Source organism: Papio anubis, chromosome 17 (genome assembly GCF_008728515.1).
Source record: "Papio anubis isolate 15944 chromosome 17, Panubis1.0, whole genome shotgun sequence".
Classification (NCBI taxonomy): Eukaryota; Metazoa; Chordata; class Mammalia; order Primates; family Cercopithecidae; genus Papio; species Papio anubis.
The window spans coordinates 35,116,435-35,143,969 of NC_044992.1; the positions used below are offsets into that span (position 1 = coordinate 35,116,435).

Below are 27,535 nucleotides of genomic sequence, written 5' to 3' on the forward strand. Positions count from 1 at the left end.
CTGAGATGCTCAGAGAGTTAGGGAATGTGCCCCAGGAAAAATGTCATGGGAGCAGCAGAAGCTGGAGGAAGCCCTGCCTGTAAGGAGAAAGGTGAGAGCCCCCACATCTCCAGGGTTCCACCCACTGGGAGTCACAGACTGAACGCGGGACCCTCTTCCTGCCTGCACGGTGGAAGACATACATTGCAGGAGGCTCATTCTCTCCTAGGTCCCGGGTTCTCTCCCATGGCGCTAGTGAGGCCCAGGCTGGTGCTCCTGTGGATGGGAGATACAAGCTGCCGCCGTGCAGATGGAACTGAGGGCATCCCTGCCCCAACAGAGACCAACAGGGAGCAGGGACAGGAGGTGACCAGTGGGAGCAAAGAGTGCAAATTCTGCTCTGACCTGTGGCTCCTAACAGCAAGTGGAGACTGAATGGGGCCTGGGAGCCTGGCCCACCTGACGCTCATCAGATGTTAAGCCCAGTTCCCTGTGGTTATCCCTGAGCAGCAAATGTCACACAGCTCATGTCACACAGCTCCAAGGACACACAGGTAGCTGTCAAAATTCCTGGGGTGAGGATGAGTTGAGGCCCCAGGCCGCCCCACAGGGCTGGGCTAGGAGTCTGAGGACAAGTGCCAAGCATGTGCTGTGACAACAACTCTGGGTTGATTGTCTGGGTCTCTTTAAGAAGAGAGCAGGAGGCGGCACCAGCCAGGGAGATGTCCTCAACTTCTGCCACTACAGCACTTTCCTCTTGATAAGATCATGGACAGCAGGAACCGAGGAGGTGAAGGTAAGGTTGGGGCAAGGTGGCTGCATGAGGATTTTATTTCCTTGTGCTTATCACCTGATTCCAAATGCACACTCCATCAGGCCACAGATGTGCGGCTGGCTCACTCCACATACATGATCTGTGCCTCTGCTGTGATATGTTCTTCTTTTTAAAAAACAATTTTTTTTTCACTGCGTTAAATGTTCTAAATGCAGTGAAGTATTACACCAGCTTTAGCACCCAGTTCAAAGAGAAATGCCTCCTCAGGTATCTTGAGGGGGTGGGACATGGGTATGGGCCGGTGCTCCCAACCACACAGAAACAGCAACGCGGAGTGGGAGGGCGCTGGATGAGAGGGAGGGCAGTGGGATGGCGGCTCTCTCCTGCTGAGGTTTCCTGGCATGTATCCCCCCTCCACAGGCTGCAGCCCCTCAGGCCAGCTTCTCAATCATCTTTGAATAGGAGGCCCTGCCTTTCCTCTAGTTCTGGGCACCACACATTTTAGAGTTGGTCCTGCCCCCACTGCAGGCATCTTCAGCTCTGGCAGGTCCGAGGGTGCTCACAGAGGTCCTGGCTTGGTTGGGGGCAGGAGTGTGCATGCACCAAGGCCCTGCCCATGCTCCTTCCTGCCAGTGCCCACCAGGACTCCTGGAGAGCCAACCATGACGTCCCAAAGCCACTCTGAGCAGCGGGCCCTCCAACAGACCGTCCTCCACCTCACAACGGCAACACACTCTTCCCGTGCCCATCCCAGACGAACCGCCACCCCATCATCTCTGCGGCCCAGCACCTTCTTTTCTCCCTTTTGGAAAAAGGGAAGAGGCTTCACCCACAGCAACAGGGATCTGGTTAAAAATAGAGAACTTTTCCTGGCACATCCTCTGGGCCTCCACCCAGAAGTCCAAAGTCCTGCGTTTCAAACCCACCTCTACCATGACCAGTCCTCTCCCTGCCCAGCTCTGAGAGTTAATGAGACGATACCAGTGTGAGCCCCCATCACAGGGCTTGACACACAGCAGATCAAAAAATACTTTCATTGATTTGCAAACTAAAAGGACAACAGTAGCACCTGGGGGCAACTCTGGAATCTCCCAGGATTATGAATTCTAACACTGAACACCAGGTGCCAAATTCAAATGGGCATCACCCACCAGAAAATAAACAGCCAGCAGTGCTCCTTTTAACAAACGCAATACTATCTGGACACAGCAGAGAAAGCAGAATTTGAAATCAACAGTCCTGAGACCCTGCTCAGCTCTGGGTCTCTCAGTTGCCTCCTCTGAGCCTTGGTTATTTTGCCAACCAGATGGAGGTGATGATAATGCTAATAATAAGAGGTAAGATTTATGCACAACTGACTAGATGCTTGGCATTACACTCTCCAAGCAATCCTGTGAGGAGTTTCTATGATTACCCCCATCCTACAGATGAATAAACTGAGGCATAAAGAAGTTAAGTGATTTTTCCCAATGTCACAACAACCCTCCAGGGGCTGCTGCGAAGGTCACATTAGGAGATGCATCTGCAAGTCGGGCTTGGAAACCATAAAGCTAGATCGACAGAAAGTGGATGACGATGGAGGATAACCCTGAATTACCCACCACAGGCACCAACTCCATCTCACTCTCTGGGCCCTCACTCCCCAGCAATGCAGTGGACAAAGCCGATCATTCCACACCTGCAAGCCCCTCCTTTCTCTCCCTGCTTCTCCACTGCTCCCCACCCTCCACCCCCTGCCATCTCTTCCCTCCATAAATACCACTTGACACCACTGTTATGCACCCAACGCTCAACTCTCCCATTCTGAGGATGCTGTAGAGGGACGCATTCGAAGCCAGATTACCAGGCGCACTCAGGATATCCCCCTCCTTCTCCCAGCCCCTCCAGCAACGATTCCCACTCCACTCGTTCTTGCCTTTCACTCACTCTGCCTTCTCCAAACAGGAAAGACATACAGTCAGCGCTGGGTAACTGCTTCTAATCACAGGTGACAGCAGGAATGTAAACAACACAGGAAACATCTAAATGCAATCCAAGTGGCAAGGAAACGCTGCTCACTCGCAGGCTCCCTCCCTCAAGGGCACCAGCACACCACTTCCTGCCACCCCCTTAGGAAGCTCTGCTCATTAACACCCTGTTAATAGGAACCCCAGAAACCTGAGCTTCCGGAGAACAGAACGCTAAGTCATCACCTCCTTTGACTCTGCTACCTCCAGGGAGGACTTTTCTAGATGCCTCCAACTTTTCTGTTTAAAGCAATAAATTTAATGTGTTCTTTTTGGAGAAGGAAGAGACTAAGGGCAGGGCCGGAGACCCTTTTGAGAATTTGTCCAAACCCAGGGATCTTCACCCAAGAAAAGTATAAACATACAACATTTTGCACGTCATTTCAGAGGTTCATAGACTCCAGGTCAAGATCCGTTTTTTGTAAAGTGGACAGGACAGAAGCAGCACAGGGAAAAATACAATTAAGTGCAGATGCCCTCTACACATTCCAGAGGCCCCACGGGGCATTCCCAAGGCTGTAATCACTACGTACCCAACGAACCTACAAAGTTTTATTTTGATTTTTTGGCTCTTTAGATTGACAGTCTGCTCCTAAAGAACCTCCTTCAATGCAAATTGATAACTCAATTGAGTCACTGCTGTGAATAATTTCCCCTTGGATTGCTTAGTGCCAAGGTTAGCCAGGGACCAAGAAAGGCGGGATTAGAGAGGTATATCTGAATGTGTGTGCTGGGGATGGCTGCATAACCAAACAGGAGTTCCCAAGCCAGAAGGAAATGGTTTTCCAACTATCCAGTTCTGGAACTCTTCGTGCTACTGGAACCCTCTGTGAATAAAGATCTTCAAAGGATGGTCACCTCTACCTGCTTGACTCCGGACTCTCACTGGATCTTTTGTCAGTGGGACTGGGGATGACAGAGAGAGAGGCCAGGAGAGGGTGAACTCAACCCTCTTACACTGGGGTAATCTTACCTCTGTGCCTGTTAGTAGTTTTATCAAACATCAGCATTGCATCTTCCACCTGCAAAACAAATATAGAATAAAGGTTGCTTTAGGAATTTTAAGAAAGTACACAAAACATTATATGCATGGGGGAGGGGTGAGGGGGTAGTTTCCATTATAGAAGTAATAGTTGCTTATCAAAAAATATCTGAAAATGCAAAAAAGTAGAAAGAAAAAAAAATTGGTGGCCTTTCCACCCCACACAATTACAGTTAATATCTTATATAGTTCCCTTCAGGGTCCGCTTTTTATTTTTGGAGACAGGGTCTCACTCTGTCACCCAGGCTAGAGTGCAGTGGCACCATCATGGCTCACTGTAGCCTCGACCACCTGAGCTCAAGTGATCCTCCTGCCTCAGCCTCCTGAGCAGCTGGAACTACAACATGCCCAGCTATTTTTATTTTTATTATTTTTATTGTAATTATTTATTTTTAGAGACAGGGTCCCACTGTGTTGCTCAGGCTGGTCTTGAACTCCTGGGCTCAAGTGATCCTCCTGCCACAGCCTCTCAAAGTGCTGAGATTAGAGGTGTGAGCCACTGCTCTGGGCCTAGAGTTGTTTTTTTCTTTTTTAAGAAAGAAAAAACTACACCTATTTCAATATAGTTTAAATCATACAGTATATGGAATTTTTCCTTTTGTTAACCCGTGACATTACAACATGGCAAACAATTCCCAGGTCAGTATATCATGTATACTATCTTGACCGATGCATATTTCCCAGTGTAAGAAGCCATAGCTTTCTTAATTATTGCCCTTCTAATGGATATACGAATTGTTTTTAGTGATACACAATGAAGCTTGAACATCCTGACTGTTATGGGCTCAACTATCTCCCAAAATTCATAGTTGAAGTTCTAACCCGTATGACCTCAAAATGTGACTGTATTTGGAGAGAGGTTCTTCAAAGAAGTAATTAATTTAAAATGAGATCATTAGGGTGGGCCCTGATCCAATATGACTGATGTCCTTATCAGAAGAGATTAGGACACAAACACAAACAGGGAAGACCATGTGCTGACGCAGGGAGAAGACGGGCCATCTGCGAGCCAAGGAGAGAGGCCTCAGAAGAAAGCAACCCCGCCACACCTTGATCTTGAACTTCTAGCCTCCAGAACTGTGAGAAAACACGTTTCTGTTGTTTTAGCCCTCCAATCTGCGTTACTTTATTATGGCAGTACTAGCAAACAAATATATTGATGCTAGGACCTTTTTAAAAACATCAAAGAGAAGAACATAATAAAATACCAAAGGCATCCTCTGTCTCTCTTGCTAATCCCTTCCAGACCCCTCCCACGCATCCTGTAACCCCTTCTGGATATTTCTGGCAATAAGATTTCAGGGTCCACACTCAACTCCCACATAGAGCTCAAGGAACTCACACTGAATGAACCAGATTCCGCTCTGGAATGCACTCCTTTTATGAGTATTTATGACCCACTCCTTTATCCCACAGAGTACACATCTTTAGCACAGGCGTTTGTCCTCACCCTTCAGCTGCTCACCGGGGGAGGGCACCTGGTCTGACCAGCGTGCAGCCTACTCTCTTCATTCACTCTGTGCTCAAGGTTGACGGTAAAAACACAACCCAACCCGTGTGGCTGTGGGTGGGTAAAACTGTTAACGGGGGGCCCTGTCCTCAGAGCAATTTCACTGTGTGCCTGTGGCTGAGAAGGACCGAGCACCGTTGATGTGCACTCAAAGGCTCACAAATGAGCTTGGGGGCCGGCGCTAATCCCTTTGAGAAAAGCAGTCGTGGGCTATTCATGCCTCACTCCTCCCAGACTACAATCTCCAATGGAGGGGAAGACACTGGGCAAAGCAATAAACCGAGGTTTAAAATGGTGCCTGCAGACAAATCAAATGTATTTTTCTAGATGCGATCAAATATAATAGGGGGATGAGCAAAGTCAAGGTAAGAATGGAAGATGGGGGTAGGCAAGCCGGTCATAAACCTCAAAGGGAATGGCCTGGCTTAAAAATCTCTTCTCAAGTCAGGGCCCCCTTTTGTTGCTAGGCAACCAAGCCTGAACAAACAGGCTCCCGGGGCCTTCCCCTTCTGCTCCCCATTTCTGAAGTCAGTTACTGGGAGGCAAATGGCCTGGCATGGTGGCTCCTCCAGCAGGGAGCTGCCCTCTCTCTCCCAGGCACCAGGATGGTGGGAGTGGGCAATGCTAGTTTGGAGATCCCTTAAAACAGGTGTTCCTTCACCACCCTGTCCCCATGCCCATCCAAGGCAGGACAAACTCCTTTTGGGCGGGCTTCAAGAGCCCCCCACAGGTACCTGCTGGGGCCACATACACAACAGCCGTTCCGCCTCCCATGCACCACACACGCAAAATCACCATAAGATCAACTGGTGTGTTTGTACACAGAGCAGTCACACTCGAGCATATGGTATCTCAGACTCAGACCCTGGGACTCGATAGGAATGCGAACGCCTGGGGTGTGGGTGGGTGGGGGGTGAGGCCTGCCGGGTATCACGCAGGTAAATGTGACATCTGTTTTGCACCCATCTCCATATTTTCCAAGACGTTTGCCAAATCCTTATTTTGAACTGAAAATGCCTAACAGTAAGGAAAACAGCCACCCTTCTGTGCTGGCCACGTTTTGGTACTGGGACTCGGAGTCCCTTAGGAAATAAATGTTTGGGATTTTTTTTTTTTTTTTTAATGTATTTTCAAAACCTCCTTTCAACAGTGCATAATTGGCTCCCCTTTTCCTTCCTAAGTTTGGACGTTTTCTAATACTGCCCTCTCAACATTCGCTCCACCCTGGTGAGCGTGGGGGAGGATCTGTATATGTTTTTAGGGCAACCATTGTCGTAAAGAATAGAGCTCTTTCCTCTGTAGTCCCGCTGTACAATGGGGCTCGCAAAGACCTCCTGAATAGATAAAGTGTCAGGGCGAACGAAAAATTCTATTAACACGTTACAAAATACAACGTCTAAGAAGGAGCTAGAGAGGAAAGAGAAAGGGAAAAAAAATCAATATGGATAAGTCCCAGTGCTTGGGGGTAGAAAACTTTTCAGCAATTGCAAAACACTTATTAATTCAGAGAAGCCATCAATGCGATGGAAATCTGGCAGAACAGCAAGAGCTGAAACTAGAAGAATTTGAATATACAAAGACTGAATAGAATGAAAAACACAGCCTCACATACGAGACTGTTTCTCACGGTTCTATGTGAATCAAACAGAAGCGGCTTGTGTGAGTCAAGGGAAAATAAGGGGCACAGTTAAGGTAACTGGTATTCAACCCAGAGCCAGCAAGCTGATAACTCTCGTGGTCTCGGTCTTTGTCTCTGTCTCCCTCTCTCTCTCTGTCTCTCTCTGTCTCTCTCTCTCTCTGTCTCTCTCTCTCTCACACACACACACACACACACACACACACACAACCCAGGTAGATTAGGGGGCTGTGAAGACTCATCAACATGAACACACAGGCCAGGCCTCATTCAAGATGCTAGGAGAGCCCAAAAGCTTAGGGGAAGCTGGGAATAGGAGTTTTTCTTTTTTCTTTCTTTTTCTTTTTCTTTCTTTCTTTCTTTTTTGGAGACAGAGTCTCGTTCTGTCACCCAGGCTGGAGTGCAATGGCGTGATTTTGGCTCACTGCAACCCCTGCCTCCCGGGTTCAAGCGATTTCTCCTGCCTCAGCCTCCTAAGTAGCTGGGATTACAGGCACGTGCCACCATGCCCAGCTAATTTTTGTATTTTTAGTAGAGAGGAGGTTTCACCATGTTGGTCAGGCTGGTCTTGAACTCCTGACCTTGTGATCCGCCCACTCTGGCCTCCCAAAGTGCTGGGATTACAGGCGTGAGCCACCGTGCCCGGCCAGGAACAGGAGTTTCTCTAACCCCTTATGAAACACCCCCTCTAGGGACACCACCCTCATCCTTATGATTAACACTGGTACTTACTTCACATTGACAATGTGCTCACCTGCCTTACAAAGTTCTTTGTACCTAAAATGGGCACCTGCAGGCCTAGTGGCTCCCCCGAGGGAGAGAGAAGGACAAGAGGTATCTGATCCTCAGCATGATTTGTCCCATGTCCTGGCAGAACCCCGGTCTGTTTTGGGAAAAGGAGCTTATTCCAACCTTGAGATGTGCCTTGTAATAACTTGGGGCAGGTTTGAGATAATGGCCCTGGCATCTTTAGTGGTGTATCTTTGTGAATGAAAAAACAAAATAGGCTGTATATGGTGGATCATGTCTAGTAATCCCAGCACTTTAGGAGGCTGAGGTGGGAAAACTGCTTGAGGCCAGGAGTTTGAGACCAGCCTGGGCAATATAGCAAGACCTCATCTCTACAAAAAAATACTAAAAACTTAGCCAGGCATTGTGGCGCACACCAGTGGTCCCAGCTACTCAGATGGCTAAGGTGGTAAGATCGCTTGAGCCTGGGAGATTGAGGCTGTAGTGAACCATGACTGAACTCTAGCCCGAGCTAGAGTGAGACCCTGTCTCAAAAAACAACTCCCCACCCCGGCCCTTGCCAAAAAAATAGAAAGCAAAGTAACATTTAGGTGAGCTGGTGGGGAATGGGATGCCTCTGTCTTTGTCCTGACACCAGAAGGTACTGAACACACTTCTGACTACTGCACGGTTCAGACTATGCTGTAATATCCTCAGAAGTGTGTGAAAGTCAACAAAGGGGACCTAATCTGTTAGTTTCTATGGCTGCTGGAGTTGGGGCAGGGATTCTCAAACATCATCCACATCAGAATCATCATCAGAGGGACTGTTAAGCCACGGATCTCCCGGGGTCTCACAGCCAGAGTGACTGATTCAGTAGTATTTGCATTTCTAACAAGTTCCCAGGTGATGCTGATGCAGCTGCTGGCCCAGAGACCCCTCTTTCCATGAGCTACTCTAAGGGTAAGAAGCAAGAGCAAAGGTTAAAGACACCAGGCAGAGGTTGCTTCTTCCTCTTTAACATACACTCAGTGGTCAATACATGAAACAAAATTTCCCATCTAGGAGCAATGGATCCACTTCAGTGTGGAAAGTTCTCCCTCTCTTTGTTCCCCTTCTCTCAGACGTTTATATTCTAAAATCCTAAAAATGATGATGGTTAGATCCCACGATGGAAAAGATGATAAGAAGAGGGACAACCAAATTGCCCTGCACCCAGTGCAAGAAAAGTCCAGATTCTACTAGGATGACACAAACTTTCCTTCTAACAGATAAACTCTTATTCACAGATAAACTCATGTCGAGATCTACCTAACAGATAAACTCATGTCTAGATCACGCAGCCAATCCAATCTTGAATAGAAAACTTAGCAGATGGTAACTTTATTTACTTTTATGCAACATACGTGTATGAGGCATTCACTATTGGCAAACCATCAGCCAAAGTACAAATAAAAGACAACTCACACAGGTCTATGGTGGACTGACGATATGAATGATCTCACACCCTTTCCTCAGTGAGTTTGCTGTCCTTCTCCCAAAGAGGTGGAGTTTACTTCCATCCCTTGAATCTGGGCTTAATTTGTTAGGGCTAATAAAATGCAGTGGGGGGAAGAGTATGCCTGTTTTGGGCCTAGCCTTAAGAGGATTTGCAAGTTCCTGCTTGTTCTCTCTTGCACCTCTGCCATCACCATGACAAGGGCATGCCCAGGCTAGCCTGATGAAGAATGGGTGGCACAAGGAGCAGGGCCAACTCCCCTGTGCTGAGGCCAGCCTAGATAGGTGGACAGCCAGTCACCCTCAAAGCATGCAAGTGAGACCAGCCAAGATCAGCAGAACCACTCCAAGTGTACTCCAAACACGTGAGATAAACAGTTACTGTCTGCCCCTGAAGTTCTGTGGTTAGTTACACAGCATTCTTGTGGCCATAGCTAACTCATACATGGTCCTTATTCTAAAAAATGCCCCCAAAACAACAAAGAAAGCTTACAATCAGAAGACAGACAGTCTAAAATAATACCAGAAAGTAAGCAAAGCAAAGCAAAGGGGCAGAAGAAGGGAAAGTGCTAAATGTGGCAGAGAATTAAACTATCAGGTTCCACATTCCACATGGAGCACGCTCTTCATGGAACATTCCACAAGGAACACAGGTATTAAGGTGTGGAAGGACCTCTTCTAAATCTCACCCCATCAGCAAGGTTGGAGACAGAGATCCTAGAAGCGCCAAGAGAAATTGGCAACTTGTTCCTCACTAAATGAGCACCACGAAAATCAGCAATAATTACCACTCAAGTCAGTGGGTGATGCCTCTCTAATCCTAATTCATTTAATGAATGAGTGAACTCTCTTTCTAATGAGTCAAAAGATTTATTGTGAGCCAGGCATTCTTGCTGGGTGATTTTAGAAGTAGCCAGATGGTGTTGACCACATCCAGGGGTTAGACTTGAGACAGCCCAGCTCACGTGTTGGCTGAATAGGGAACCTTTAAAGACACAATGCAGGCTGGGCGTGGTGGCTCACACCTGTAATCCCAACACTTTGGGAGGCCGAGGCAGGCAGGTCACTTGAGGTCAGGAGTTCGAGACCAGCCTGGCCAACATAGTGAAACTCCATCTCTACTAAAAGTACAAAAAATTAGCTGGGCATGGTGATGTGCGCCTATAATCCCAGCTACTCAGGAGGCTGAGGCAGGAGAATTGCTTGAACCTGGGAGGTGGAAGTTGCAGTGAACTGGGATCACGCCATTGCATTCCAGCCTAAATGACAGAGTGAGACTCCATCTCAAAAAAAACAAAGACACAATGCAATGATGCACAGAGGGAGGTCAAAAATGCTATTGTCCAGTTAGCTGGCTAACGGGTGGGACCCTACAGTATGTCCCCTGGACCACTGCCTCTTCTGCCGAAGGTTTTACAGTTTTGGCTCCCCAAGTATATAGTAGGTGAGTGAAGCTGAACTGATTTGAGGACACAAAAAACTTGTTCCCAGGAGACAGCTAAAGAGAAAAGTGTTGCTCGTATGTAACTCAGCAGGTGCTGGGAGACAGCTGGGTGTGGTGGGGAGTGCCCGCACCAAGCATGTAGGGAGTCCAGGTTCTAATCCCAGCCCCACCAGGATCTCACTGAGGACCAGTCACCTCCTTCCTCTATCCTCAGTTTTTCTTCTGTGAAAGGAGGAAATTCTATGAGACGGCTCCTAAGATCCATGCATAAAGACTCTGCCTGGAATGCGAACATGGACTCCAAAGGCAGCTGGGACGATGCTCTGGAAGCACCGACTTGGCCACTGGGCTTCTGCAAACTCCCTGTGCTGTGAGGCTACTCCAGAGCTTTGCTGTGGCCGATGCACGCCCTGAGAAATGTCCTACTCCTCTGGGGATATAAATACACACACCCACACGCCACACATATCAAGAACAAAGCAGGAAACGGCACTTCAAATGATTCTTAAATTATCTGGTCAAATGCAAGAAGAAACCCAGCTCTCCAAACTCCCCCAGAACAAATGCCCTTGAATTTCTCTTCCTGCTCCCACTCAAACGCTCCAAGTGTTAGTCTAAATAAACACCCTCAAATGCAATACCATCATACTATAGTGTGTCAGGCTTAACAGGCCTTATTTATGCTCTGTAAACTCAAGGAGCTAAAGCTACAAGAGTGAGACTCGGCTGAGGTGGCAGGACTGCCCAGGCCACAGGTGCCTGGGGCCGGTGATGGAGACAGTCGCTGCCTGGGTCCAGGATTACGCAGAACATGGGAAGGCACTGTCTCCACCTCTCTCCCTGCCAGCTTGGGCAAAACCCAAATCGGTTCCTTCCATAAAGCTCAGGAATAACGTGTAGTTTATTGAAATAGGACTTTTCCGTATGCTCTGGCCTTGCAAAGGGTGGGGTTGGTCTATCTTTAATCGTTCTCCAAAGAGGAAGGATGGAGAAGAAGGAGCAGACTGGAAAATCCCATTGGTTTATACTGAAATCAACATCAGTGGTTTTCAGCCATGACTGCTCACCAAGGCCACACCCCAACCTATTAAATCAGTACTCTGGAGCCGGCAGCCCAAAAGAGGATTTTTAAAAGCTCCCCAGTGATCCAGGGTGCAGCCAAGGCTGAGACCCACCGTTCTAAATGGCTAAACAGAGCTGAGTTGAGCCTTAACACGGCATATGTGTGTGTAGACAGGCTCTGAGTAAATGAGTATTAATGGGTCTTCTGCTGCCTAAAGATGAGACGTTCATCCCCTGCCAGAGGTCAGGAGCAGGCACTCCTTGCCTCATCCTACCTTCTTAGGACCCTCCTTAAGCTTAACTCAGTCTTAGTACAAGAAAGCCAAAGTTCTATACTAGAAGTAGCTCGGAAGGGCAAAAACTGAACAGAGGGCTTTAAAAAAACCTAACAAAACCATTTTTTTTTCCCATCACCACCAATATTTTCACAGGTATGATTATTATTTTGGTGCTCACAATAACCCCATGAGAAAGGGAGTATTACAAATTCTCTAAGACTCAGTTTTCCTAGTGGTTTGTCCTAGAGCTGGCGGGGCCGGGCCTGGGGCTCAGATGCTGGGCTTTTGAGTCTAAGCCTCAGCCTGCCAGCTGCTGCCTTCCTGCCCATCTCAGGTTCTTGGCCTCCCCTTTCTCAGCCAGCCTTTCTGTCCCTGTGTGTTTACCCCTGGAAGACTGCAGTGATGGAGGCACGCTTGGAGTTTCTATCCCAGCTGCTGCTGCCAGGCACGTATTCCCTTCATTCCAAATGTCAAAAAATGCTAGTTTGCATCCATCTGAAAGCCTGTTTATTTTAATTTGAACCCAGGCCTTTACTAACAAGAGAAAAAGTCCACAAAATTTCTTCTCAACTAGGGCTGGGTGCAGTGGCTCATGCCTGTAATTCCAGCACTTTGGGAGGCCGAGGTGGGCAGATCACTTGAGGTCACGAGTTCGAGACCAGCCTGGCTAACATGGTGAAACTCCATCTCTACTAAAAATACAAAAAAAAAAAAAAAAAAAAATTAGTTGGGTGTCATGGTGCATGACTGCAATCCCAGCTACTCTGGAGGCAGAGGCAGGAGAATTGCTTGAATCCAGGAGGCGGAGGTTGCAGTGAGCTGAGCTCATGGTACTGTACTCCAGCCTGGGCAACAGAGCAAGACTGTCTCAAAAATAAAATATCTCCTAAACTGTTCTTAATTGTGGCAAAAAAATATATAAAATAAAATTTATCGTTTTGACCATTTTTGGGGTCTACAGTTCAGTGGCATTGGGAACATTTCTTGAACTCTTCACAGAAGCCTCCCACACCTTACAATGGCCAGAATATTCTGTCCCCATTAGGAAGACCTTTATCAGCCCTTAATTTTTTCCTACACTTACTTCTTTGATTCTTGTGGGATCATTCTATTTTCCCATTTAGCTTACAAGAAAAAACCCACAATGTTTATCAGATAGCAGTTATGAATTCAACAAAGGGACACCTGCCCATGGGAACTGAAAGATGCGGGGTCTTCAGACAATTCAATCCAGGAGATGTAGACATTTTATCTACCTAAGGCAAAGCCTCCCGCTCAGAGATTTTGATTCCACAAGTCTGTATCAGACTCTAAGTTACAAAATGTCTATCCTCCTGAAATAATGATTGTTATAATAACTACCATTTACTGGAGCGTAATAGGCAATTTGCAAACCTCATTTAATTACTGTAACAGCTTTGAGGTAGATCTTATCATACCCATTTCATGCACCCATTTTTTTTCTCTTTTTAAAATTTAAAAATTTTTATCTTTCTTTGTAGGGATGGGGTCTTGATTTGTTTGCCCAGGCTGGTCTCAAACTCCTGGGCTCCAGCGATCCTCCCGACTCAGCCTCCTGAGTAGCTTGGGATTACAGGCATGTGCCAGCACACGTGGCATCATACACCCATTTTATAGGTGAGGAAATTGTGGTTCACTGACAGTAAGTGACGTGCCTAGGATCACACAGGTGGTAAATGGTGGAGCCAGTAGTTAAAATCAGATGTGTCCCTAAGTCTTCTGTTCTCCCTTACCTGTGTTCTGTTTTTTGAATCCCTAAGAGCTTTACACAGTACCTCTGTCTGCTGGATGAACAACAAACACTGCTTTAAAATCCTACCAAAAAGTGAAGAGAGGTGATTAGGTAACCTCAAGGAAATGGAGGTATATTGCCCCAGTAGGCTCAGGAGAGGAGGAATGATTGGAAAGGTAAAGGAAAATATTGGGGTCTCTTCCTTTTAGATAAGTGAATTCCAAAAGCTTGAGATCACTGGGCTCCTCCACAGTTGTGGAGCAAGCCTCCAGCAGAGCTGGAACTGCCAGAGGGCTCTGGAACGCAGTCCAGGCTCAGCCATGCGCGTCCCCCCGTGCAGTGATGCTAAGGATACTCAGTGTGTCTTGCTTCCTGGAGTTGTTAGGAAGGCTCATGTGGTAGCCAGTGAGTGCCTACCACACAGAAAATGCTCATCATAACAGACACTGGCCCAATTCACTGCCCCATCCTGGCAATCCCCTCGCCCCCATGCACACACCCGTAATGCTCCACGCAGTTAAGTCGGGAGCCACACCCAATGCTTTGAGTTTTCTTATTGTGAATGGACTATGCCAAGGGAAGGCCATTAACAGAACCAGTGTGCCCTTGGGGGAGCAGTCCCAGGAGGCCCTATCTCAACACTAAGCCAGGGAAGGCAGAGTCTCCTGGTGAGAGGTAGGACTGGTTGGCAGCTTCATTCTGGCTGAGCTTGCAAAGCTGTGGGCCCGAGCACTACCCTGGAGGGTGGGGCAGCAGGCTTTCACTGGGGATATCTGAGATGGGGTGTAGAGAGGAGTCGATGAGGGAAGGGGAGAGAGACACCGAGAGACAGAGCTGTTTGAGGAACAGCAGTTGGATCCGGCAGGCTTGACAGCTGTCACATGGAAATGGCATCTGGCCTAACGGCCTCTTGTGTGAGGCTCCTTCAAGTGGCGGCTGCTGTGCTCTGGAAATCCAGGCCCGTGTTCAGCACTGGTTGTGAGTGCGTGCGTGCATGCATGCTAGTGTGCTGGGGGAGGGGATCGGCAGGCAGGCTGCTGAACTGCTGGACGCTCCCTTCTCCCCCTCTCCAACCTCTCCCCATCAGGCCTCACCTACCGTGAAAAAGGCCCAAGCCTGCCAGCTCCAGAGGAGAGAGGCAAATCATTAGGGGAGCACTGATGTGCCGGAACACTCTCTCACATTCCCATTAAACAAATACTAAACTGCTAATTGCCAAAATGGATCTCCACGACTCTGACCGAACAGGGGAAGGGTTTATAATTACCAAGTGTGAAAATGCACAGCCTGTAAATAACCACCTCATCTGTCCTAATACGGGCTGATATTGATGGGCATGAAATAAACATCAGGACAAATGGAAAAATCATCCACATCTCCTGTGGCCAATGCAATCTCGGATGGTGACAAGCGTAGCTGCAGCCATACGCCTGGGGAGGGGAGGGAAAGAGGAGAAAGGAGTTTTGTAGGCTTGGAGAATCTCGGTTCCAATCCCAATTTTAATCCCATGGGCCATCTGCACCTTCTTTCTGTCTGAAAAACAGGGAGGGTAAATAACAAGGCTTGATAATGGGATGAAGGGCTTGGCTACATGTCATAAAGGCCGGGGCCCCCAGGGCAGGGACTTCTGAGTACATCAGCTTCCAGGACAGGCTTCAGACATCTTCCACCCTGCTCTCTTTAAGGCTGGCTGATGAAAAAAGAAGAACGAGGGAGAGGGAGAGCTCTACCAAGGTGACACATTTATTCATTAAACTAATATTTATTAAAGCTCTTTTGTCTGACCAACATGCAGAGTTGGTTGCAGAGCACAGATGAAACAATGTGTGTTTAGAATGACCTTTGGGCTCTCTGACACCCCTGTGCCATGGTGCCTCCCCATCCCCCACCATCTCTTTCTGCCACTCTGATGGGAGGTGGACTCTGGTCTGTTGGGTCCCAGAGCCCATCACTTTTCTTGGCCACAACAGGGGAGGGGCAGGGGGATAAGCCAGAGGTCACGGGGTAGCTGCAGATTTCCCAAGCCCGAGGCCCTTTTCTCTCCACCAGCCCTTTGAAGGCACAAGCCTTTGATTCCGATGAACTCAGCCAGATCTTGGAGTGAATACTGGTAACTGAGGGAGAGAGGAAGTTCCATTTGCCTCAGAATCACAGACTCAGGAGTTAGAAGTGACCCAAAGGTCACCTTTCCACTTCCCACCCAGTACAGGAATCCCTTCTCCAAGGCTCCTTTGAACCCTTCGTGGAGCTTCAAAAGCTTAGAGCATCTCTGCCCCGCCCTCTCGGACGAGCTGCTCAGGCCTGAATTCAGCAGCAGTAGCACTTAGATGCCTGAAATAGCAGCCTCCTCTGATCCCCAGCGATTCTGGCACAAGGCAGAATTCTGCGAACTGTATAGCATCAGGCACCCAAATCAGCGCACTCAGCACCACTCAGCCCCAGAGTTTCTTCATGGGGCTTTGATGACATCCAAGTAAGTCCCTCCTTCCCCTATGGGCTGCCTGACAGCCAGTCTCCCCAATCCCCTTGTCCCTAAAGTCATCCCTAGAGTCCCACAGGTTTCTCAGTCCTAGTCCTGACCCAAAGACCCTGTTGAAAATTAGTTAAATGAAGGAAGGTCTGAACTACATACAGACTGTTTTTAGAGGAATTCTAATTTGTTACTTTTGAATTCCCAAACTGTCTTCAAATAATGGCTAAGAAAATGCTGCTGAGAACAAAGTTCAAGTGCAGCAACAGGCTGAGAGATGCAGTCACTTGGCAAAGTTATCTCTTGTTCAGAGAGGATCATAACTCTTCAAGGCAGAGAGGATAAAAAGGATATGAGTCCAGTCCACTCATTTTCTAGAGAAGCAAACTGGCTATAAGCAATTAAGTGGGTACGGTCGAAGCCATAATGACAGAATAAAAGAAACGTGGCATGCCATCACACGTCCTGGGTTCAAATCCCACTCCACCACTTCCACTTACGCATGATCTTGGGCATGGCTTTCCAAGGCAGCTCAGCTTCCTTGTGTGTAAAAGGAACACATGATCACTGTTAACCTTCACCCCAGCCTTGGGAAGTAGAAACTATTGATACAACACGCAGGAAAGCATTTGGCCTGTGGCAAATGACTACCCTATGTATTACCAGAATGAATCCCAGCCCCGGCACACACAGATGCTCAAGAAATATCTGTTGGATGAGGACTGCATAATGGGATAACAGACTTTGTATTGATGAGTACAAAGTCGTGAAATCATTACGGATGAGTGAGTGTGCCTGGCTTGATGTACTGTGGTGCAATGAATCGTATGCAAAGAAATCATCTTTTAGAAACAGGGGGAATGGACAAACAAACCATTCCAGTACGTTCCTACAAGGGAATACAGCTGGTACACAGCTGGTGCACAACTGACCAGAGGGGTCATACCAAGTGAAAAAGTCAGTATCAAGGCTCTATTACATACTATACGACAAAATTATTGTGATGAGGAACAGATCAGTGGTTGCCGGGAGTCAGGAGTGGGGCCAGGGTGTGACTATTAAGGAGAAACACAAGGAGTTTCTTTGTGGTGACGGAAGACTTCTATTATATATCCTGACTGTAGTGATGGTTACTCAAATCTCCGGGTAGTAAAAATTTAAATAATTACACACAAATACACATGAAAACTGATAGGGTACCAACACTGGTTTCCTGGCTTTAATAAAGTACTGTGGTTATGGAAGATACTATCATTGTGGGAAGCTGGGTGAAGGTTTCACAAGAGCTCTTTGTCCTATTTTTACAACTTCTTGCGAGTCCTACACTATTTTAAAATAAAAATGTATAATAATAATAAAAAGAAACCACAAGGGGGCTCATTATTTCAAGAAACCCCATGGCAGATCTGTTTGTAATACAAACAATTATGCCCTCATTTCAGTTGATTTGGATAAAGTAGGTGTAAATAAGGTAGGCATACAGTAGAAAGATCTATCCCTTATCTGTTTCTTGTATTTGGCACTGGCATACACAACTCTGAAATCTTATTTTGTCACATGAATACGTGAATTGGTGGTCCACACTCCCCCATCACTTCCCTCTCCCTAGTCCTCAGGAAATTTCATATACGGCTCTGCATTCCCTACCTAATGGCCACTAGAGGGATTAATACAAAAATAAGCATCCAATAAGTACGTACTGTTGAGTTTCAGGAAGATTTTGGAGGATAAAGAAAAAAACTCAGATAAGACCAGGTGCAGTGGCTCACGCCTGTAACCCCAGCACTTTGGGAGGCCAAGGCGGATGGATCACCTGAGGTCAGGAGTTCAAGACCAGCCTGACCAACTGGCAAAACCCCATCTCCACTAAAAGATACAAAAATTAGCCGGGTGTGGTGAGGGGTGCCTGTAATCCCAGTTACTCGGGAGGTTGAAGCAGGAGAATTGCTTAAACCCGGGAGGCGGAGGTTGCAGTGAGCCAAGATCGCACCATTGCACTCCAATCTGGGCAACAGAGGGACACTCTGTCTCAAAACAAAACAAACAAAACAAACTCAGATAAAAAAGAGCATCAAATCCAGTGGTTTCTAATCTTTCTATTTTAAGCCATCAGGCCTGTCTTTCATTTAATTTTTGAAACACAGATCTTAAATGTTTTGAGATATTTCATATACCAAACAAACTACACTTACTTTTGAAGTATGGGAAATCATTTATCAATATTCATCCTGATCATCACCAGGGCTTTTTGGCAGCATGAAGTGACTGGGACAGGGTGCGTTGGGGTGCTCTGTGTAAAGCAAGCACACCTGACATTTTAGTTGGCCCACATGTGGTTTGGGGTGGGGTACCCGTGGTGCCTGACAGATTTTTTGAGGTAAGGAAGTCAACCTGAGGACTCGGCGTTCCTTCTGTTGACCCTGAGAGGTTGGAAATTTCTGGTCTACTCCTTACACCCAAATCACGACTCAGATCTTTGCAAATGAGTATTGACAGAATAACCAACCCTCCTACTTAATCCCTGAGCCACACAACACCCTAAGGGGGAAAAAAAGAAGGGAGAGGGAAAAACCCACATCTTCCCTTAAAAAAAAAAAAAAAAAGTATCAATTCAAGCTGCTTCAAGACCCAACAAGCATGTTTTTCTTTCATTTATTTCTACATCAACACTCTGAAGGATAAAGATCTTTCTCATTTCAAGAGCTGTCAATTTGCTTTAGTGCCATGTTTTCATCTGTTTGAGGTAAAGAGGAATTACAAAGCAGGCAAATGAAATAATGCACTGCAATCTAACATATTTTGGCAATTCAAATTGGGACCGGGAAAAAGGAAATTAAACAAGAATGACAGGCCCACAGCACACCTGTGCTGTATCCCACTGGTCCACCCCTGCCTTCCCTCCACTTGCTAACTTTATAACTTGATGAAGTCTTCAGTGCTTTGCTGAACACTGTACTATTTGCTGCACCCTAATTCTTCAAATCATTTCTACATTTTGCACAACTCATACAATATTTTGCTTTCTGAAGCAGAAAAAAATGTTTCAGCTGCTGGAAAATTGTCAGGCGCTATTACTCTCAAGACCCCCTTGAAACAGCACAGGGTCCACCGTCCTGTTCCCGGCAGATTTACTACACTTCCCTATATAAATTAACAAAGACAAATGCTTGTTGAAATCAGACTGTGTGAGGCATCCTTATCCTCTCCAGCCTAAGGGTTCCATTACAATGGAACTTAAAAATAAATAAAAGGAAATCTTAATCTCCTCTTAGGGTCCTCCTCTGCCAATAATGACGCCCCATGAAGATTTTTGCCTAATTCATTTACATTTCTTTTTTTGTTGTTTTTAATTAAACTGCTTCTCAACTACCCAGCTCTATAATTTTTCCTACTTTAGCTCCAGAACTAGAGATTTTGTAAGAATAGGAATTTCCAAGGTCAAGATGTCTCTGTAGATCTCGGGAACTGTGTGGTACTCAAGAAACTGCCCTTCATCACCGCAGGAGAAGCACAGGGAGCCGGTCAGAGGGTTTGAGAGCCCGGGGGAGTGGGGAGTGAGGCTCCCTGAGGGACTGCAGTAAAGTCCCCAGGGACTCCTCAGGGAGTAAAGGGACTCCACCCCGACTCCTATCAATTTAAAATCAAATGATGACAAATGTGGTCATGGGCATACAGTCCTGTCTTTTGCAGAATCCCATCTGCTTGGTGACACTGTCGAATTCTAGATTTCTAAAAAGCATTGCAGTTCTTCTGCCAATGACCCACGTGTCCACAAACAGTGCTTGCTAGGGCATCTAGGCCCAGGTCCCAGCTGACCAGTACAGACTAGTGGGAGAGGCCAGAAACTCTAGAGCTAGACTCCCTGGGCTTGGATTCTGGCTCTAGTATTTATTAGCTGTGTGATATTAGGCAGATTACTCAACCTTTCTGTGCCTCTGTTACTTCACTTCAAGTTGGTACCTATCTCATAGTGCTGTTATGAGCATTAAGAAAAGCTAATTCAGTCTAGCTCGGTGGCTCATGCCTGTAATCCCAGCACTTTGGGAGGCTGAGGCGGGTGGATCACCTGAGGTCAGGAGTTTGAGACCATCCTGGCCAACATGGTGAAACCCTGTCTCTACTAAAAATACAAAACTTAGCCAGGAGTGGTGGCGAGCACCTATAATTGCAGCTACTCAGGAGGCTAGGCAGGAGAATCACTTGAACCCGGGAAGTGGAGGTTGCAGTAAGCCAAGATCACGCCACTGCACTCCAGCCTGGGTGACAGAGTGAGACTCTGTCTCAGAAGAAGAAGAAAAAAAAAGAAGCTAATTCATGTACAATATCCTGGCACATATGAAGAACTAAACAGCTGCCATCCATTATTATTACATCCTCAGCGAGCTGGTCAGAAGATCTAGTATTGTTCATGCCTGAGGCCCTCCCTCTTTCTACAGTTAGGATGCTGATGCTAAGGGAAATTAAAATTAGTGGCGATGCTGGCTTTACCTGAGCGAGCAGTGCCAAGGATGAGACACAATGGCCACATTCTCTAACATCTATCTGTCCAGCCCATGTTGCCCATATGGGAGGCGGCCGTGTCCCGCCAGGAGGCTGCAGAAGCGTGGAAAACCAGGCAACAAAAAGAGACAGACAGGCTTGTGCTGGCATGAGATGGTTTCTGTGATTTACAACCAAGTCTTAACTGAGACTCTGTGGCCTCTAAGTTCTGTTCAACGAGGAAATTAACTCACTGAGGCCAACCTCTATTCCAGTAAGGACCCCCTGTGCCATCCTGCATAGAAAAGAGATTCAGCCCTTACCTGAGAAGGCTGTTCTGGTCAAACGGCAACAGGTGACAGCAGCCTCAGAGCTATCACCCTAAGCCCAGTTAATGCCCTAACAACTGGGCTGAATGAGCTCCTTCTGTTCAGCAAATGGGCAGCCCTTAACTTAAAAAGAAGTTTGTCAGAGGCAGTGGTGCTACCTTTAAAATCCATTCATTCATCTGACCAAAAAAATAAATAAATAAATAAATAAATTCATATTTACCATATTAGGCCCAAAGACTTTTTAAATGAGGAAGACTTGATTCCTGTCCTTTGAGGTTCATGCGGGCAGAGGTGCCATCAGTGCAGGACACATAAGTGCTCTAAGCTGTGCAGGCCCATGCAGCGCACATACAGGCACTCTGTCAAGGCCCAGTTTTCAGTCATTCATTCATGCACTCAAAGGCTCTGAAAATGACACTAACTTAACTGGGGGAGACGGTTCATCACAAAAATGGCAGGAGGTGGTTTCTAGGCAAAGGGGCACCAGGGACCTGGTCATGGGGCAGCAGGTATGCATGTGTGGGGTGGAATGTAAGCCACGGGAGCAGGGTAGGGAAATCGCAGAAAGCAGAGCTGTCTGTGCGGGCCTGGCCTGTGTGAGCTACGGAACGGCTGGGTCTGCACCCTGAAGGTAAGGTTCTGGCTTTTGAGAAAAAAACTGGAGGGGACAAAATGATGTCAGAGAGACCACACTCAGTCTTTACTGAAACCAATACTCCACTGCCAAATAGACCGGGAGGACATCTAACAGTGCCAACTGAGGCCAAGGGCTCAGGGGCTTAATCCTCTGCTGTCCACAGTTACACAGCAGGCCAGAGGCAGAGCTGGGGTTAGTACACTGCCCCAACCCCAGGAAACAGCCTCCCCAGGGCAACACCCCACTCCAGGAGCAAATGAGAGGTGTTCTGAGCCAGCAGGACTTGAGCCCGGATGGCCTGGAACACCGAGGAGCCCCAGTCTCAGGCATGCAGGCAGGAAAGATGACTCTTCCAGCTTAATGAACCTTCTCTCCGTCTCTGGGTAAGTGTGGGGTGGGTGGCGGTAAGGGGAGGGAGAGGCTACTCAATACATTTGAGCGGGTGGATCACCACTCCACCTTTTATTCCATTCACTTCACATTTGGAGTTTATTAACGCGCCTTCCTTTGTTCCACTCTGACGTCTGCATGACCACGGTAAGTTCCTGCCAGAGCATCGGCTCCCTGAGGGCAGCGCCCGTGTCTTCTCCATCCTTCAGGCTGCACCTGGGACCCCGCTCTGGGGACTCAGTGTGCCATGCTGGCTGACCCCCTCTGGTGTTAGAACAGGAATCTGGAAAAGCACAAATGGCTCTGTTCCAGCCTGGATGTGGTGGTGACCTCCTCCAAAGGGTCAGGGCTGATCGATACTCCTGGAGTTTCTGATCACCAAACAAAGCTGGGATTCCAGGGACAGAAGCATCTGCTTGGTGGATGCATGGCAGGTACAGCTCCCTCCCACCTCCAGAGAGTGGGATGCAGAGAGGCAGAGGCAGGACAAGAGCCAGCCCTGGTGATTTAAATGCCTGTTCCCAACCCCAGTTTACGTGTCACAGACGAAAGCCAGAGAAACACAAAAATGTGCCATAAGCCTATTTTTTAAGAGGTGTTTCCAGACGAGTGTCCTGCCTTGGCCAGCTCCAGTAGACTTTAGAACTTACATGGCTTTTAAAACCAAGAGGAGGCCGGGTACGATGGCTCACGCCTGTAATCCCAGCACTTTGGGAGGCCGAGGTGGGTGGATCACCTGAGGTCAGGAGTTTGAGACCAACCTGGCCAACATGGTGAAATATCATCACCACTAAAAATACAAAAATTATCCAGGCATGGTGGCAGGTGCGGGTAATCCCAGCTACTCAGGAGGCTGAGGCAGGAGAGTCACTTGAACCCGGGAGGCGGAGGTTGTAGTGAGCCAAGATCACACCATTGCACTCTAGCCTGGGCGACAAAGAGTGAAACTCTGTCTCAAAAACAAAACAAAACAAAAAAAGCAAGCAACCAAGATGCCCCCAGACTAGTGAGGCGGACTCAGTATTCTTCCATTTGCGGGCGGCATAACGCACACAAATTCTCCCTGGATAAATTCTCCCTCACTCTCCCCCTCACTCCTTTCCACTTGAGAGAAAAATATTTAAGAGAAACGCTCTCTAGACGGCTGAAATTTCCCCCTCACTAGCTCAATTTAGTTATTTATCAGAACACTTCGGCGCAGTTATTTTCAGACTTCCACATGAAATAGTAATACTTAGCACTTCCAATTCATCTCCCAAGCAGTTTTGAAATGTCAGCTCATTAATCCTCAACACCCTTGAGAGGCAGCACTTTGCCCCATCTCTCAGACTGGGAAGACGGAGGCAGGGCTGCCCGAGGATCCCTGTGGGTTTCTGCAATGACTCGAGGCTGATCTGACTCAGGGATCCTCTCACTTGGACCACAGAAAGCATTTTTCACTGAAGATGACACGGTACTTTAGGACTTGAGGACTCTATTCTAATGAATGGATCCTGGAACAGCCTCGTGGCCTCTGACCACGGGTACATGAACATGTGCAAGAACACGTTCCTTCAGCACTTTGTCCAGCCAGGTGCAAGCCTCTCAGCACAGCCCACTGTCTGCCATCAGCAGATGCCCTACATCTCCCAGGTCCTATCTCCCCTTGGCCAGGCCTGCCGGGCTCACGCACGTATCTGTGAGCTGCACTCTGCGCAGATCTGGGAGCTGCACTCTGTTTCCCATGTCTTGCCAATCCCACACATCTGATGGCATCTGAACCAAAACATCACTTTCTGGGGGCAAACTACAGGCTTTGGAGGAGGCGTTCCAAAGAGGGGCTTATGTCCCGTGGTGTGGCTTTTCTTTGCTCTCTGAAAGAAACACTTCCAGACTTCTTCCCAGCCAGCATCAAACCTTTTAAGCTATTTGGAGCACCCCGAACTTCAGCCTTCAAATGCATTTTGTATTTATCACTTTAAAATGAGATTTAAGGTTCCTGTCATTTGAGTCTTCACTTTATTAGTGAAGAAAATGGGTTAATTTTCCTGTGGGCAGGACAGGGAAAGAAAGGGCTGTCAGTGTAGATGCCTCAAATTCTGTGCCCGGTGGGGACTGGAGGTCTGGGAAGTCTGTGCTGGATGGCGGCAGCAGAGGTAGGAGTAGTACGGTTGCAGTGTGTGGCATCGAGGTGGGGGTCTCAGATCAATGCAGAATGGCCTGTCCAGAGCTGCCAGAGAATAGCTGGCCACAGGCAAGGGAATGGGTGACGAAGCACTCAGGATGGCTTTCCCCTGTCCTGGCCCCGAGCTCCCAGACACAGCTGCCGCTGACCAGCAGGAGTTTTAAAAGGGTAATGCCTACTTCTGCTGTGCTCTGAAGTAAGTCTTCACTAAACACTAACTCATAAACAACCCTGGCCCTTTATCTAGCATCAGCTGGCTTGGTCCCACATCTAATGCACAGCAAGGATTAAAAAGAAAATGCAGCAAGCCGGGCATGGCGGCTCACACCTATCATCCCAGGACTTTGGGAGGCTGAGGTGGGAGGACTGCTTGAGGCCAGGAGATCAAGACCAGTCTGGGCAATACAGCAAAACCCATCTCTACAAATTTAAAAGAAGAAATAAATACACCCTCTGTTTTGTTGTTGGATAGACGAATACACCAGAGTGGACTTGATAGGGTCATCATCCCCTTCAAAGAAGTCACCATGGAAGGCCCTGTCTTTATTCACTGAGACTTGAAATATTTCCTTGAAACTGTGGTGGGGGTGGGGGGGGGGGGGGGGGGGTGGGGAATTCCCTTCTAGTCAGTTCCCAACTCATGCAAAACAACTAGTCATTATTTTATAGTCCTACTGCCTTTTGGTCCAAAAACAGCATAATCAATCTTGGCCACAAGTCATTTGGAACCAAGACTGGCAATGGTTTCCAAAAATCACATCCACTTTCAAAGGCCAAAGATTTATCACCAGTGAGGATATTCAGAAGAAAATGCTAGAGTCTGAATATGAGTTCACAGTGAACACTTTGAAACTGCGCAGAGCAAAGGCAGGATCTTTGGAAGAAGTACACAGACTCCCACTTTGAAGAAGACACACTGCATCTGTAGGAAAAAGCCCGGTTCTCAATGCTTCTTAGTCATTGGCGGGGTTGGGGAGGGAGACACACACACACACAGACACACACACACACACACACACGGAGACAAAAACCAACGGGGAGGATTGACACCCTCCCCCTTACACACACACACACACACACACACACACACACACACACACACAGAAACAGAGATCGATTGAGAAAAACAAATTCTTCATTTAAAAAATCTTGGAGGTAAAATAAAATGGAGGGAAATAAGAAAGGATTTTTTATAGCTTCATACCAAATACATTATGGATTCAATGCTAGGAAAACATTCACCATGTCAATGTACAACAAAATTAGCATCTTTAAGATATGTTTACCAAGCAGCAGGGAGGTTTGTGAGTCTGGGCTGGGCTTGCACTGGCTTGAAAATCGCCCTACAGATCCTCCGTGACCCCAACATACACGCCATTTCCAGGCAATTCTTAACTGTCAGAAATCTGTCTTCATGAGATTTAAGTCCTTCCCCTCCCAAGGTGCCCTGTCTAACCCTCGCTGTCCCCAAAATCTGTACATGGAGGAAGACACAGGAAGGTTTGCCCTTCAACAGGCACAAAAAGCAAGCTCCAGATTTGCTCAACTCGAATCAAACGGGCTAAACACATCCAGATGTTCGAATGGTTCTGGAAGACGAGGCAGAGCCCCTGCACTCCCATGGCCTCCTCCGACAGAAGCCTTCTCCCCACTCCCTCGGAAGGCCAGGGAAGACCTGCCAAGGCAAAATGGCTGTTCTCAGGGACAGAGAGATGACTGCGAACGTTCCCAGGGAACATGGCATCAGGAGCACACCAGAAAGAGCAGACCCACAGCCAGAGAAAGAAGCGATGTTTATCCACTTGTGAGACATCTGGAAAATGAAAGAGGCTACAAGCCATCTTTATCACATCTCTGTGCATACAAATACACCACGGAAAATTACAGATCCCTCTCATCTACCAAATGAGCCATAATAACCTCACAGGTTTTCCCCGAGTCCTTCAGACGCCCCGCCTTACACTGTTTATCATGAGGGAGACAAGTGGAGAACCTTGGAAATGTAAAGGAAGATGAGCCCATGCCTTTCAAAGAGAAAGGGCCGGAGCAGGGAAACTCCGATCATGGCTAATTGGCCCGTCAGGGTCCCGTCCTGGACAGACCTAGGTAAGGACGTCTCTAAAGAAAACGTCGCACCTCCGCTTGCCACGGAGATTTCTAAGGTTTGCCCACTGTCCTTTTGTAAGTGCCTGCTGGGCAAGTGTGGAGATAAGACGAGCATTACATTATGATGCTTCCTCATGCATGAAAGTCTATTTTAAAGAGAGTCTGGAGGGGGCCATCAGGAAAGAAGAGCCTGAGCAGTGGAGGTAGAAGGAAGGCTGCTTTATTTAGAGAAGTCTCAGCTACAGAATAAAACTGTGCTTTACCTGCAAAGGAAAACTCATTAAAGTTTCTCTTTGGTTCCAGAGAAAGAAATCTACAGCCACAGAATTTCAGAGAAACTGATTTTATTGCCCATACGCTTTTCACTTTGTCCTCCGACTCCACCCCGACTTACATACTAACTTGAATATATATGTAACCCCCCGCACCCCAAACCAAGATGCCACTCGGTCATACCAAATAACCATTGGCATGGCTTTAACCTGAAATTTCATTCTCTCTAGGTTTTTACTCCCCTGGCAAAAGAGTGAATAGCCTACCAAGTTGTACACATTTCTGCTTAAGCAACTCTGGCGAGGCATTCTTTTTAAAAGCAAGGAATACTTGAATATGTTAGGCATGGGAGTTTTCCTTGTTAATTTGTTCAGTAAGTCTGGAAGGCCCCACCCCTTTTTATTAAATAGGAAAACACGTCAAGGAAAATGTTAAGAATATACCAAAACTCCCAACCTTCCCTTATGTCCATTCTTGCTCTGGGGGTTTCTAGGCCCCAGGTTCTCTATCCCCCTCTCTGTAACTCTCTCTGGCTCCCTTTTCTTCTCCCACCCCATAAATCTCGAGGGCGTCATTCACCCTACCTGATCCATGGCCCCCACCCTCTCCATCTGAGCTCTCTCCCGTATGCAAGAAGGTGACAAGAAAAGTCACGGCCTCTCTGTGCTCTGCTGCCAGGCCTGTCCCCAGAGCACCAGCCTCGCTTCTCTGCTGTTGGTTTCCCATGATGTGGATATTCTGGGACCTCCAACCCCAGTACATCTTAACAATGACATACACACCTTCCCCTAGACTCCATTTCCACCAGTGACCCCAACCTCCCGCAGCTGCAAGCTTTACACTCTTGCTCGGTCCTCCCTCTTCCAAGCTACCCCATCCCATTCTATCATTTCTTCCTTTGATGGGACCCCCATTCTCCCCTTTCCTTACTTTCTCTTTTTTTAGATGGAGTTTCACTCTTGTTGCTCAGGCT

The 27,535-nt window shown here is 47.5% G+C and overlaps 1 protein-coding gene across 14 annotated transcripts in view; it reads right to left on the reverse strand.

Moving 5' to 3' along the window:
• Positions 1-27,535, reverse strand: part of MSI2 (musashi RNA binding protein 2) — a 468,587-nt gene that overhangs the window by 192,486 nt on the left and 248,566 nt on the right. For all 14 annotated transcript variants that reach the window (XR_002517859.2, XR_002517858.2, XR_002517860.2 and 11 more), the window contains exon 7: positions 3,734-3,782. Coding sequence is in view for 11 of the 14 variants with exons in the window: in XM_031657051.1 (XP_031512911.1) it covers positions 3,734-3,782 (49 nt within the window). In the remaining 3 variants the exon portion in view is untranslated. The remainder of the gene's footprint in view (positions 1-3,733; positions 3,783-27,535) is intronic.